Here is a 15,283-nt window from a genome sequence, read left to right on the forward strand (position 1 = left end):
TGCAGATGCAGCGCAGCAGCTTGTTGAAAGATTCACAGCATGCTGCTCAACTCCCTGACACACTCCGCAGTGGCATCGACCGTAAATACCGGGGAACTTTGAGGGCCTTTTGGGGCCACCCTCGACCTGGTCAACTTTAGTTTAACTAAAAAGACAAAGAAGATGTCAGTGGTTGGAAAAAAATAGGCATGGCTCTGGCGTTAGCTTTACAGCTTTGTATATATATATTTCTTTAAGCGTACATATCTATATATAAATATAAATAAATGGGGCTGATTTTTTTTAAAAAGAAATGGAAAAAAAGGGAGGGGGGGGTTTTCTTTACCCAATCTGCAAATAGTATTTAATGTTCAAAATTCATTAGCCCTCCCATTTTATTTGATCCACCTTTATTAAACTTCCAAGACGGACGTGAAGCAGTTTCTTAACTGTAGTTTATACTTTTGATTTCGCAATTAAATAAACAATAATAAATTACCAATTTTGTTCACCCTGTTTTTTAATGGATTTTATTTTTTTCCCAAAATTTCTACCTTATTTATTCCTGCTTCTGTTCATGCTGGAAACCCCAAAATTTTTCAGAGCTTCTGGGGAAAATCTGGTTCCATTACAGGGGTCTGAATTTTTTTTCTCAGTATTTTCTGGTACCGTTTTGATAGTTTTTTCGGTGCAGTCAAGCTTCAGGAGGAGAGACCGGTTTTTTGGTTCCAAGAGCTGTGGAGTTTTTGAGTCACAGGACACTGGACAGTGTCTGCTGCAGTGAGTAAAACCCTGTTTTTAGAAACTTTTTTTTGGCAAGCAGGTTCTCCAGGGAGGGGTCTTTTGGGTTAATTTGAAGGTGTGAAAACTTTTTTTACAGCAGAGTGATTCTGTCTTGGTTGCATGGGTTTTGTTAAATCTGTAATTGAGCTTGATCTTTTGATACAAGATCTCTGTTTTCTAATCTGGGTATCTTTTGTGTAATGTGTTATTCTTGTTGTGATCAGACTGAAGGAAAATTCATACTGTAGTAAGTTTAGTTTCAAGCTTTAGGGTTTCTAGGGTTTTAGGTACTTGTCAAGTGTTCCTGTATGTGATATGGAGGGTAAAGAGGATGTTACTTCTGGGGTTACACTGAAGGGTGATAAAGCTCCAGAAAAATTTAGAGCGACTCCCCCAGTAAGTGAAGGTCCGGGACACGTTGATGATGGACCCACAATGGTGGTGGCTCCACCTGCTTCGACCGTGACGCCGGTCAGCACGGCCACTCCAAGTACAGACACAAAGAAGAAAAGAGGGAGGCCTAGGAAATACGGGCCCGACGGGGTGGCGTTGTCGCCTATGCCGATTTCCGCTTCAATTCCGCTGACCGGAGAGTACTCGGCATGGCAACGGGGTAGAGGGCGGCCAATTGACTCCGTCAAGAAGAAGCACAAGTTTGAGTTTGAGAGCCCAGGTAAGTTAATGCAGAGTTTTGAATGTGGACCATTAGTTGAGGATTACTGCTGTCATAAATTCTTTTCTTTGCAACTAAGAACGATTCTGGTTTAGTCTGTTTGAGTGATCCTGACTTTGAGAAAGAATAAGTTTAAAGGAGCAGCGCCCAATATAATGTGCATTTTAAGTTCCTTCTCATTTATGGGGCTGCTAAATAAAATAATAGCAAGCAAGACTCTGGAGGTTTTTTTTGTTTATCGAAAAGACTTAAGAGGTTTTAGCGGTGTTAAATTTCTCTGTCTTTAATGAATGTTTCAGAGTAGAGAGAAAAAATATGGTGTAGGCTACACTTGCCAGTCAAAGCGTATTACAAAACCCTTCGAACTCTTGTAATTTTGTTAATGAGCTAGTTCTGAATTACTGTTGGAGATTGAGGTCAGAATGCATTGGATTTCCATGGTATTCAGAAATAGAAAATCATCTGAGCAAGCCATGTTAATATGAATGAGTAAATAAGTGAATTACGTTAAGGCAGGAGATAGTTTAGCTTATTGTTATGGTGGCAGAAACTGTTTGTAAAATTACTTTTCATATTATGAAATTCCACTATGTAAATATAGTTTATTGATTGATAGCAATTTTTATAAAGCATCTTATTTTGTAGGGGAGAAGATTGCTTACTTTGTTGGTGCCAATTTCACACCGCATGTGCTCACTGTCAATCCTGGGGAGGTACGTTTTGAAAAAAAAAAAGTCTAATAGACTGGAGTGAGCAATAGTATCTGGTTCCACTTCATCGCAGAATGTTGCTTTGTTTAGGTTCTGTAAGAGACATGTGAATTAGATGGCATATTCTCTATCTTCCTAGCAGATGAGAATATACCTTCTGTGTAAGAATCTCTGTACTGTTCTTATGATTTACCTAACATCGATAGGTTTACTAATCTCCAAATCCAATTACAAAGCGGTATTCCCTCTTGGTGCTCCTATGATCGTTAAATGATACAATCGACTACGCCAGATGTACTTTTGTAGAAACCTATTGGTATTGGCTATATTTAAGTTGTGATTCGGCAAAAGGCCAAACATTTGGGTCATCTTTTTTGCTTGAAATGGCAGCAGATCATGCAATGCCTGAGATGGAAGGTGATTGCAGAGGCTTTGCTTCTTCTTTGCTTTATAAATATATATATATATATATATATATATATATATATATGTATATATCTCTTCTGCTTCGGAAGAAAGCAAAGAGCCCTGTGAAGGATAATGATTGGATTATACCTTTGCTTTAATTGCAGCATGTTTAGACACGCAGAAAAATGTAGAGGCTGATTTCATGAGTAAAAGTTTGTTTACTGGACATGTTTACTCAAACTTAAGGTATTCAACCACACAAATCTACGCAGTTAGACAGCATATTACCTTTGTCCTAGAAGAATGACATTCGATAATCCTTCTTTTGAAAACCTTCACAAGTAATAATTCTCAGAGCTTTGAGCATTAAGAGACTAAATCTATTTAGTTTGGTTTTTCACTTTCTTGTGGTTACCCTATTAGTTCAATTCAATAAGAACTTCCAGTAAGAGAACCGGGGATTTTCTTTTGGCTTTGTTTTCATTATCTATTGTCAATGTCTGTATCTACCTCTGCAGGATGTTACTATGAAAGTTATGTCATTCTCTCAGCAAGGATCTCGAGCTATTTGCATTCTTTCTGCAAATGGTACGATATCAAATGTGACACTCCGTCAACCAACTTCCTCCGGGGGCACTTTGACATATGAGGTCTGGTCCACTTACTTTAGCTAGATAAATGGATAGCAGTGAATTGAGATGTGCTTTTCATGCAGCTTACTGTGTAGTTGATTTTCTTGCATTGCCTTTATTGGGTCTAGAGATCTCTTTATAATGGAAAAGGTTGGGCAACGAGTTACTACTCCAATGATGCAAACTATAGACTCAAGATTGTTTGAGAATTTTAAATCGATCAGTTATGGACCAATTTTGAGAGTTTTGCAGAGTTCTAATCAACTAAAATCTCATTCAAGCCCTAGAACAAGGAATTTTTTTTAAAGGAGGTGATTGAGCATCAAGATTCCATTTGCTTTGAAACATCCATATGATCTAATATCCAAAAAGGAACTTATTTAGGAAGGAACATGAATGCTCTCCCCAGCTTGTTTTCTTCCTAACTTCTCTCAAATATAGCTTTATAATCCAAAAGCAGCGCCGTCAGAAAACTGGGGAAAGATAAAGAGGTTTAATAGAGACATTTGGAATGAAAAGGAAGGATAGAAATGGAACTGGCTTCCTGTAACGTGTGCTAAGGAGTAGACACGTAGATTGATGCAACCCACTGATTGGAGGACGGCGGACAGACGCATAGTGAGAGTGAGAGAGAGATTCTAATATTAGGGAAAAGAAAAGAGAATAGAAGTGAATGAATTAAGGGTGTGATCGTGATGTTTCTGACTACAATACGTAGTGTGTAAATATCTTCTTGTCAATCTACATTCACTGTAATGAGCAATCTGTTGGTAATGGTGGGATTTTATATTTCTCCTGAGAAAAACTATTGTTGGGAAGAAAATGAACGAACTGCATATGATGGATCGTTAGAAATAACAATCCTTTCATGGATTTTAACAGCTGAAATTATCTTGCTAGATATTCTAAGTACTGGGATTGAAAATCCAGTCCTTGCTTGACAGAGCTGACAGGCTTTTGTCCTTTACCTGCAGGGGCGGTTTGAGATACTATCGCTTTCTGGGTCATATATGCCAATTGAGAGTGGAGGAACAATGAGCAGATCTGGTGGGATGAGCGTCTCTTTGGCGGGACCAGATGGTCGCGTTGTTGGTGGTGGGCTGGCTGGTTTGTTGGTGGCTGCTGGTCCTGTGCAGGTAAATGCCAGCCCTAGTAAGCGTCTTTGCTGCGCTGCTATAATAATGTGATTCGAAGAGTAGTGAAGGTCTTGATTTTAGTAATCCATTTGATGGTGAGAAACTATAATTTTCTTTCTGGAGATATATGAAAGAGTGACAGGATCACTTAAGAAAGGAAGTAGGGAAAGTATTGGCCTGCACTGGTTTATAAGAGTAGTTTTACAAAAAAGGAAAACGAGAAAAGTTTAACAGAGATATGGACACTTATGAGAGTGCATGTGGAGAATACCCACCCCACCACCAACCCCACCACCAATTCCACCACATAAGCATCGTCTCCAGACATGAATGTACATAGCAAGAGGGATAGATCAAAGTATGAATGCAAAATGTGTGACCTTATCAACTCATGGCTGTTCAAACTTCAAACTACTCCAAAAAACATATTTTTGAGAATGTCTCTAGACATTTAACCAAATAGATGTGTGAGCTCCTTATAGCGAAAGGTTTCTCTGGGAACCAAGTTCACTGATGGTCTCTGATTTTCAGGTTGTTGTGGGCAGCTTCCTTCCAGGTCACCAGCTGGAACAGAAGCCTAAGAAGCAAAGAGTTGAACTCCCGCCAACGCTGACCCCGACTATTACGAATCTTAACAGTAGAGAAGAAATAGTTAAAAGTTATGGTGGAGGTGAGCCGATTGTCACGACAACTGCCGTCTTTAATGGAGAGAATTCGGTTCCTGTCCAAGACTTGAGGAATCCAATGACTGAGAATAGAGTCTCTTTCGCTGTTGAAGAATCTAACGGCCTTAGTTAGCTAATTCCCAGTGGCTCCCTGATCCTTGCCGGTGACTTCTTCACATTGTGTGTCCTCATATCTTCTTTCTTTAATTTCTTTGTGTTGCTCAGCCCTCTGTAGCATTGATGCTGAGCACATATTATCTCTGACAAGTTAGGGCGTGACCCGGTGTAGCTGCGAGTATTAGGTAGGATTTCCATTAGGCTTGTAACTCCTCTTGGTTGTGGTGTTGCTCGGTGTTGACCATTTTATCGGCTTTGTGTTTTTATGTCTTCGACAGATTCATGTAGATCAGGACAAGGATATTAGTTCAACGACCTCTATACATTAATCTGCTTTGTGTTCCGATTTCATTCTAATCCTTATTTCTTTGGGTGGCTGTCGTGTTGCAATGAGATCGTGTGCTGCTAATTTTGATTCTTTTTAGATGCAATTAGCATGATGCTATCAAAAGAGCCCTGAAGGGTTTTGCTATAAATTTGTGAGTAATGCTGACCACTGAAACATTTGCTTTGAATATATTGCGTCTTTGAGGTCTCATCTTTATATCCTCACTGGAATTCCGCAGACAGACTTGAAGCTCTTCATTTGCCATCAAGAATTGATGAGCCCTGAAGAAAAAGGACGAGGGAACACAAAGGTTAGCACTGTGCTTTCATATATGGATCGAGCTCCACCATGCTCCGCTCCGCTCAACCGGTACACGTGATCACGCATCATTGTCGTAGACATAAACATACGAGGTATTTGCAGCCACGAAAGATCAATCTGGGTGCGGTTCTGTCCAAAGATTGGGATCTGTCATCTCGCACGGGCATTTGCCTGGTTCCCACGATAAGCGACATACAAATCCATAAAACCGGGGGGATATGGGAATGTATCTAATAGACTAGAGTGAGCCATGTATAAGCTCGCGCTACTCTGCCGAATGGTCTGTTTAGGCTCTGTAAAGAGACATGAATTTAGATGACGCGTTTTTATCGTCCTAATGGCATGCTAAAGGTACCTCGGAATGCATTCCCAAACGTACTCTTGTCCCTTGACAATGGGGTCGGGACGCAACGCGACGGGACCTCGGTTTGATCCCATGAATTTTTCTCTAGCAAACACAAGAAACTAGGGAATCCTGTCCTGGTGGAGACATGCCCGCTCCGGATCAGAACTCAAAAAGCGGGACGCAATAATGGGACCAATCCCACCAAATCAGAAAAGTGACCAAATCACTCTCCTCACTTTGACCCAGAACATGATAAATGATGTCCCAGGACCAAAACCATAACGCTTGCTTTCAACCCGCTCGATGTCCGGTCGGAAGACCATAAATATCTTAGGGAACAAAAGTGAAAACGAGCACTGTAAAATCGGCGATTCTGCCTATCATATGGATTGGCATTGTTTTGAGTGATGGAGGCACGACATGATGTGTTCTTTCGGTGGCTTTTCTTTCCAAGAATGATCATTAAAGCTCGTCGCAATCACGGCACCAATTCTCGATACGAAAGAATAGTCCAAGCAAGGAAAGATTGCAAGTAAACGTGCCCTCGCAGGCAATGCACATCAAGCGAAACTGCAAATTATCCAAGGAGCAATGAAGGGGCCAGATAAAAAGTGATCAGTTGCCACGCAAATATACGACGTGGCATGTGAATTCGGCACTGTGATGTAGTTGTTTTTCGCATTGATTAGCCGAGCAATTTCATTATTTCCTTCGCCAAAGTCCAATCATGGCATTGAAGGGTGAAAAAGTCGTGTATGCATTGGTCATGAAGGGGGGGTGTACATATAATGGGCGACAGCTTAGACAGGTGCCTGCTGCACTGTACAGCTTTGACGTTTCTCCAACTACTACGCTCGACGACCTTTTTAGGCCCCCTTCTTTCAGACTCTTTTCCTCGGAGGGCCTCCACAAGTTTGGCGGTGTTTGGCTCGGATTGGGTCAAATGCAGAAATGTAAACGCGAAGAGCGTCGTTTGTCAACTCCATAACACAGCTGCCCCTGACGACTCCACAGTAGGCTCGAGGGTCCTCTGCTTTGGCGCGATCGTTGCCTAATAATATATGTCGTGATAGTGCATGCTTTGAGAAGAGCTTTATGTGATAGGAATGCTGCACACACGAAAATGGCAGAAGCCCTTTGTTTTGAGGATGGTCCTGGTGCAGGAGGACACCAGTGAGCCAAGGTCACCGATGTTTTGTCACGCCTCTCTCGCTTTCGTGCTGCAGAAAGATGCCCAAAACGAAGGACATCGATGCAATTCAAGGCAATGCAAAGTTTTAGTAGGGTCATTTTGCTGACAAATCAGGCGGTGCAGCACCGACTACCCTTTTGTCAGAAAAGAAATGCCAGAGAATAAGGGCACCTGCAGATAATTCCCCACGTTTTCGTATGCCTCGGTTTCGAAAAGATGAGAGCTGACTATATTCAAATTGATTTGTAAGATTAGTTCTTGGTTATCGCACATTGTCTGCTTATTTAAGCGCCTAATCACGTTCCTTGATATACTTGTGTTTGTTGATCTGATTTAATGTAACAAGCATCGTTCTTTAGGAAGTAAAATGCATTTGCCTGTGGAACGCGAGATTTCGTGGGATCGAATGGAGTGAGACCGCGTGAATATAAAAGAGCGACATATGACCCGTTGTCAAGTGATGTAAGACAAAATTTCAACACCCCCTTTAATCGGCTTAGGAGTGGCGTGCAAAATTCGATTGATGGGAAATGAACGCGCGTACATCGGTTATGATATTATGTTAAAAAGTCCGAAAGCAAATAAAGGCTTGGAAAATTTTGATATCAGATATCTAGTTCTGATATCACATAAGATTTTATGAAATTTAAAGCTCTAAATTTATAAGTAAAAAAAAGATTACGTGGATATAAAGACCGTGTAAAATTAGTTGTCATGCGCGTTGGATGACGTTTCAAGTGGCAAAAGTCGAAGAGTTTGATTTGTGAACTTTAATTATTGAGAAAGCGGGGGACTGCAGTTGAGATGACTCGTTGCCAATGAACTCCACCTATCTTTTTTGATTGGCTTAATCGTCCTAGCCCCGATCCCTTTAACCTTTGCTTGGGTACGTATCTGTTGATCTGCAATTATTGCTTGTTGCTGTCAAATGCACACTCTCCCAAGTCATGCTCCTCCTCCTCCTCCCTCCTAGGCATCAAAGCAATCGATGAAAAGACGGACAATGATGTTGTGTTGCGTGTGTGTGTGGGGGTAGAGTTTTATCAGAAATTCTACTCAGCTCTAAGTCACTTAAATGAAAGAAGTAATGCGTTTCAAACTTTCAACAGTGATTGGATGTTAAAATCTCATGATGGGAGCAAGCTGAAGCAATTATCGAAGGCTCCTATTAGCCTAGCCTAGGAGGGTAACGTAAAGAAAGTTAATACGAAAATGTACGGCTCAATGTTATAAATTTTTTTCCCGTTTACTATACACTCCAGTAAATCGTGAATTATTTTCTTGATTTTTCATTTCGACGTGAAATTTTTATAAATAAATTGAAATCTAGCGTGAAATTTTTTGTCCAACAAATGACATTGTTTTTACCGTTTCTTTGAAATCTTCCACGATTAGACTATAGCCGTTTTCAAGACTTTCTCTCTTCCTCAAAATGCTGTTTTTTTCTCTCTTTCTCTCTCTTTACGCTTAGTGTATGAAACTCGAACACCACCACAAAATTGCAGCGAGCACTTGGCGAATCGAAGCTCTCTTTCTCTCTCTAAAAATTTAGGGCTTTGTTTGCTCTTCTCTTATGTGCACTCGCTCGCTCAGTGTTGTCCTCTCTCACAAGACAAAGACTAGAAAAGGTGACAAAATAGTGGCAAAAATTAGGGCTATCGACGAATCTTGGAGGACAAAGACTAAAGGTAAGTGATTTGTTGTGTTGCATGAGGTACATTTGTTATTTTGTGTACACTGACTGACAAAATCGACAATTGCTTAGTCAATTTCATGTTATAGTCAAGTAAGGTGTTTGTTATGGTCATTGCTGTTGTATGTCACCTTCTTGCCAATTTTAGTTAATTAACTTATGTCAATTCATTTTGCAGGTTAGAAGAAAATGAAGAGCAATTGATGAGGTTTCTTAAAGTTTGGCACCACAAAAAACACAAGATGCAATTGACAAAAGGCTAAGGGACTATGGCTATGAGTTGTTCGCAGACATGAATACGAGCATGGCAATTTAGTATACATCAATTTATTGATGGTTATAGGGTCGTAGACCAGGAGAAGGTCTAGAGTGCTAATATTTCAAGGAGGACCAAGTCAAGAATCGGCTACATGTGGAACAAGAAATTAAAGACAAGCACAGATAAACCAACCAATGATAACTCGAGCACAATCCAAGAAGAAGCAACCGAGTGCAGCTCTAAAACAGAGAATAGAAAGGGCAGCTCTACAACAGGCACCACAGATGACCCCAACAACAAGTCCTTCTCAATCAATTGCCCTTGAAAATATCACTGTACATCTATCTCAGGCCTACAGCCACAGTACCAAGACCAAACGCCAAAAGACATGAATCTCCAAGCAAAAGAATAGCTGCTCCAAAAGATAAGATTATGGGAAAATGAACGCTGGAGACATGCCTATAGCTCTAGTTAGGGAAGAGCACAATGATCACGAATCAAGTCAAGAGTCCATTAAAAAAAAAAAAAGAGGAAGTGAGAAGGAAAAGGTTGTTCAGCTTGACTAATGGGAGATTTATGTTTTTGTTGTTAGGTGGCCATGTTTGTTTTAGGTTTTTGTTGTTAGGTGTTTGATGTTTTTACTCCATTTTGACTGGTGATGTGTTCAGTGGAAATACTGTTCGGTCTGAATGTTAAGATCAGCGTCTTGTTATTGATGTTAAAACGTCATTATTTTGCTGGTGCAAGGATTATCCTTTGCTGATACCCAGGTTGTGAGATAATGCTTCTTAGAAGCTGTTACAGGATAACGTAGAAGTGAGAGTGACCCATGGAATCTTGATAAGTTATTACAGGTTGTGTGTTAAGAAAGCGAAACCAACAACTTTTGTTTTTTCAAAGTTGAGAAACTTAAGTGGTCACTTTTCAAAAATCGATGAACCCGGGTATTCATTTTAAAAAAATTATGGCACTGAAACGATCATCCGTGAAGTTTTTGTTTTTGGTCGACAATCATTCATGAAGTTATCGAAACTTCTGCTGTCCTTCAACACTATACACAGAAACGACGTCGTTTACGTTCTCAAGTGCTGGCTTCAGCTTTTCGACACGTAACGTCAGATGATGTATTATAAATTAATGTCACGTTGACTTTTCCGTCAAGGCAAATCGCTAATGACACTTAAGTGATTGATTTTTTAAATTTGTAGTATTCAAGCAAGTAAAAAAATAAGTTACGGCACTCAAATGAGTGCCGTGTGAAAGTTATGAAACTCCCAGTGTATTTATCCCGCGAAAGTTCTATTGACAAATTAAATGCATCGAATGTCTAAGGTCGATCATGAACTCGCATGCTCCCTCACAATTTAGTTTGTAATCCACGACGTTAAATTGTTCGAGACATTCAAAATAATCGATCCTTTCAATTGGAACATGGTCAGTGGCATATAGCCAAGAATTGTCTTCTTTGTTTGTCTCGAGACAACTTTTATTGATAAAGCTATTTCTTACTTCATATTTGATGAGTTGGATTATTATATAAGTTAATTATATTCTGTAAATGGATTATAAAAGGGTTTAGAATGGTAAGACTTAAAATAACATGAATGTTAAATGGGTTCATAACTTATTTAAACCTAACCCATCTCAATGATTCTCTCTCGCGCTCGCTTACATCTTACTCTCGCTTTAGTTTGGGTATGAATTTTTCTAAATTAGGTTAGATACAAAAGTATTTTAGCAATATGAGTCGGGTCGGGTCGAGCATGTGTCACTAAATTTTCTTTTTCTTTTTTTGGTCATACATGTCACTAGATTTGAATTGCATAGAAATTGATCAAAGCGGATTAAATATATCAAATTGGGTCGGACCATTTTCGACTCCCCTCCCAAATGCGACCCGTCCGTTTTGACAGGTCAGCTCTTCATCAATGATTCCGATGGCTGATTAATCGCGACATGGATCGGAGAAAAAAAAACTCCCGCAAGCATGCACGCTCAACAATAATCCCAAAGCTAAAGCGACGAGTTACGTAAATCACGGCAACACCACCCCCATCAGTTTCCAGTGCTTGTTTCTACGGCGACTGCGATACCTCAGTATCAAAGCCACGTCTAAAGCAGACAGGAAATCTGCATCCCTCCAAAACTCGGAACACGATCTCTGCAAAAAGGAGGAATCGAAAGGGTTTTGCTCCCCGCATCCTTCCCTCCGTTGCTCGCTCGCTCTCTTCTTTGACCCATTTCCCGATTGGGCTCCCTCGTGCTTCGCCGTCGTTTAAGCAAAAGAACAAAAGCCGGAAGCGCGACTCGTAATTGTCGAAAGGGGGGGGGGGGGGGGAGGAGAAATTACGCAGCCCGCGGAGACGCTCCTCCGTCTTCGAGGCGGCCTTGCGGCCACGGAGGCGCGACAGCGACGCACGAATTCGACAGTGTCGGGCGATCGACCCACATAAAATCGACCCCCCCACCTGCGTCCATCGCCGGCGGTCCCCACGGACCAACCCGAACAACAACAGGAGGGGGCAAAAAATTGGGTCCCCCCCCACCCCCCGGAATTCCCCAAACTGCCCCCGGTCCAGGCCTCAATGACTTTTTCCCGCTCAAACCGAAGCGAAAAAAGGCGACCGCGATCGGACGGATCGTTCGGGTGGGCGACGATTGCCCCAGCCATCACGACCGTCCCTGACCCCACGCCGTAGGCCCCACCGGGCCCCAACCCTTTCGATTTTACTCCCTTTTTTTTTTTTTTTTAAAGGAATCTATCTGTCCTCCATTACCCGCAAATCAATGCCTCCTCAAAGAAAAAAAAAAAAGGAGAAGAAAAAACACACTTGCTTACAAAAAGCAAGTTCGAAATATTTGAAAATCGCGTCGTTCCTAAGATTTTTTTCTCCTACGCTTCCTCCCTTCCCCCCCACATATAAAACCACTGAAGTGGCACTACTCACACCCTCACTCGAACGAGACTCCGCTTTCGCTCATCTCCTTTCTACTTTACCCCCCCCCGAGACCAACCCAAAAACATGCGCATCTCGCGCGATGCCCGGCGACCGGCGGCGCTGCTTCTTCCGGCGGTCCTCGCCCTGCTCCTCCTCCCGGCGCCCTCCGACGCGTGGCGGCCCTGGCCCCACCTGAGGACCAACGCCTCCGACGTCTTCGGCGATTCCAAGAAGTACGAGGGCTCGTCGGAGTTCGTCAAGCTGAAGTACCACATGGGGCCCGTCCTCACCGCCAACATCACCGTCCACACCATCTGGTACGGCGTTTGGGCCCCGGCCCAGAAGAAGGTCATCCGCGAGTTCCTCAGCTCGATCTCCGCGACCGACGTGAAGCGGCCCTCCGTGGCCGGGTGGTGGAGGACGGTCCAGATGTACACGGACCAGACCGGCGACAACATCTCCCGGACCGTCCTGCTCGGCGAGGAGAAGAACGACCGGTTCTATTCCCACGGCAAGTCGCTCACGAGGCTATCGGTGCAGTCGGTGATCAAGAGCGCCGTCACGGCCCGGACCAAGCATCTCCCGATCAACCCCAAGAGCGGGCTGTACCTGGTGCTCACCTCCCCTGACGTGTACGTCCAGGATTTCTGCAACAACGTGTGCGGGTTCCACTACTTCACCTTCCCCTCCATCGTGGGCTACACGCTGCCGTACGCGTGGGTGGGCAACAGCGCGAAGCTGTGCCCGGGCGTGTGCGCCTACCCGTTCGCCGTGCCCGACTACATCCCCGGGCTGAAGCCGCTCAAGACCCCGAACGGCGACGCCGGCGTGGACGGGATGGTGAGCGTGATCGGGCACGAGCTCGCCGAGCTGGCGACGAACCCGCTGGCCAACGCCTGGTACGCGGGTCAGGACCCGAGCTTCCCGGTGGAGATCGCGGACCTGTGCGAGGGGATCTACGGGACCGGGGGCGGCGGGTCCTACACGGGTCAGATGCTGGAGGACGGAGACGGCGCCACGTACAACATGAAAGGGATCCGACGGAGGTTCTTGGTCCAGTGGGTGTGGAACCATGTGGTTAACTACTGCACCGGCCCGAACGCCCTCGATCAGTAATGTCCTCCTCCTCCTCCTCTTCTTTTTGCTTTTGGTCCCTTTTGTTCGTTTGTTTCCTTCTGGGTTTTGGAGGGTTCCTCTTCCTTTCTTTTAAAAATTTGAAAAAAATTCGAAGTGGGTATTTATCCATTTGGTTTGGATTCTTGTGGGGGGAGGGGGTTGCTGGGTCTGGTCGGTTCTTGGTCTGGTCTGGTAATGAATGATTAGCCGTGGTAGTTAAGTCTGTTAAATATGTAATAAGAACCGTATACTGTCCTTGTATACAAAAAGGGAAAGTCTTTTTCTTCTTCGTTCGGACGGTTGTTGTAATGGTTGTGGGTGATTGGGCATTTGAAGAGGGAGACAGTGGAGCGGGTGCAGCAATGAAGAACATTGCACTACAGCTGATGTGGGAAGCACAGCACGGCAAAGCAACGCCCTCCATTCAATTCAATTCAAATTCAATTCAGTTCAATCCCCTTCAGCTTGAATGAATGTTATTGCACGTACCTGGTACCCGCTTCTGCCAGCTCCGAAGGTGGTCTCTGTAAAAAACGTCGTGGTTGGGTTGGGGTGTGTTTAATTAGGCACGTGATATAGCCCTGTGCCACTTTTAATACGTGAAATGGACCTGATGCAAATCCTCCTACAATCCCCCTCTTTTGAGATGTCCAAGCCTTGCGTTTCCCATCTCTTTGCCAACGGCTCTCCAAACTCGTGTGACAAGAGCATCTAAATTTTCTGGATCTATGGTTCTTATAACGAGACTTACATATGAGTTTCGGCCTTGAAATGAGTCACGTTTGGCCGTTATCATAACGGACCCTTTGTTTAGTCGCGTATCCATGTAATATCATCAGCAAACCTCGACATTGGATGATCTTAACAAATTGGGTTTCGGCCGCGAGCTTACGGAACATGACTTGTTCTCTTAAATTGAGCTGAAGGTGTTGCGGATATCTTTCCTCCGTTGTGCCGATATATTTATAAAGTTGCAAAAGCCCTAATGTCATGTAGAAGCGGCAGGCAATGCCAATGGACCGTGACTTTTGCAGTCCCGTGGCCATTTTTATCAGAATTCCGTACTAGACCGATCAGTTCGTCACGAGTTTGGCCAAAAACTGAAAAAGGGCTTACGTCACAGGAAATGTCGCGTGCTGAAAAATGGGCGCCCGGCCACGCCTTAGCTCTGTCAATTATCGATAGACGGAGTCGGTAGTTTTTCTTAGGCAGTAATCGAAGTAGAACAAATCTTGATTAAAGACAGAATCGGATCAAAGAGAAGAAAGGTTGCGTTGACAAGTGAAATTTACGTGGCACGTTAGAACCTACACCAATCTCTCATGCGAAATTGGTACTAATCATCTACGCAGATGTATGAAATTAGCTCTTTCTAAATCTATGCTAATGTGATATCCACAGAAGAAAGGAAAAGAAGGGGGGAAAGAGGAAAGGACGAAGGAGGCTGGTGGGGGGGAGGGGGACGCTACAGGGAGGCTGAATTTTGCAAAACCTTGGGCAGTACGTTCGATTGAAAAATCTGAGAGGATGGACCCATTTGTCAGTACGTCCTTTCCCTTTTCTTCCCTCGGGTCACTTTTTTAGGAAATGCAGCCACGGAAGGACGTGTGATGGCCTCCTTTTGCTTTCCCAAAAACGAAAAAAAAAAAATCAAAGTTCGAAAAAATCCCCCACTCCATGAAATTGTGCTTGCCGAGTGCTCTTACTCGAGCGCAAGAAGAAATGAAAAAAGGAGAAACGAAAAATATGATCATTTATCTTGTGAAGAGAAGATACAGAAAACGAAAACAGCAAACTATTATGGGAACTCGTTTTCACTATTAGATGGAAGTTCTTAAATACGTAATTGAAATATCAAGGGACCTTCGAAGTTTAGGCAAGCATTATTAGTCTAATCCGAATGTTAACTGCAATCTCGCATCGCATCAATACGCAGTCATAATGCGTCTTATATCGTGTTAGCTTCCCTCCGTCGCATTGCTTTAA

At 43.1% G+C, this 15,283-nt stretch overlaps 2 protein-coding genes across 2 annotated transcripts; both read left to right on the plus strand.

The window, feature by feature from the left end:
- Positions 1–445: 445 nt before the first annotated feature.
- Positions 446–5,452, plus strand: LOC115690925 (AT-hook motif nuclear-localized protein 6-like). Its single transcript, XM_030617424.2, has 5 exons — positions 446–1,435; positions 2,081–2,148; positions 3,072–3,203; positions 4,160–4,321; positions 4,853–5,452. Exons 1-5 carry the CDS (start codon positions 1,078–1,080, stop codon positions 5,117–5,119), a joined length of 987 nt encoding a protein of 328 aa, XP_030473284.2. The 5' UTR covers positions 446–1,077; the 3' UTR covers positions 5,120–5,452.
- Positions 5,453–12,246: 6,794 nt separating this feature from the next.
- On the plus strand, positions 12,247–13,928 carry LOC115690924 (protein EXORDIUM-like 3). The gene has a single exon (XM_030617423.2). It carries the CDS (start codon positions 12,266–12,268, stop codon positions 13,295–13,297), a length of 1,032 nt encoding a protein of 343 aa, XP_030473283.1. The 5' UTR covers positions 12,247–12,265; the 3' UTR covers positions 13,298–13,928.
- Positions 13,929–15,283: the final 1,355 nt, after the last annotated feature.

This window comes from Syzygium oleosum, unplaced genomic scaffold, assembly GCF_021117445.2.
Source record: "Syzygium oleosum isolate NSW1041296 unplaced genomic scaffold, Sole_v2.1 Sole_v2.25, whole genome shotgun sequence".
NCBI lineage: Eukaryota > Viridiplantae > Streptophyta > Magnoliopsida > Myrtales > Myrtaceae > Syzygium > Syzygium oleosum.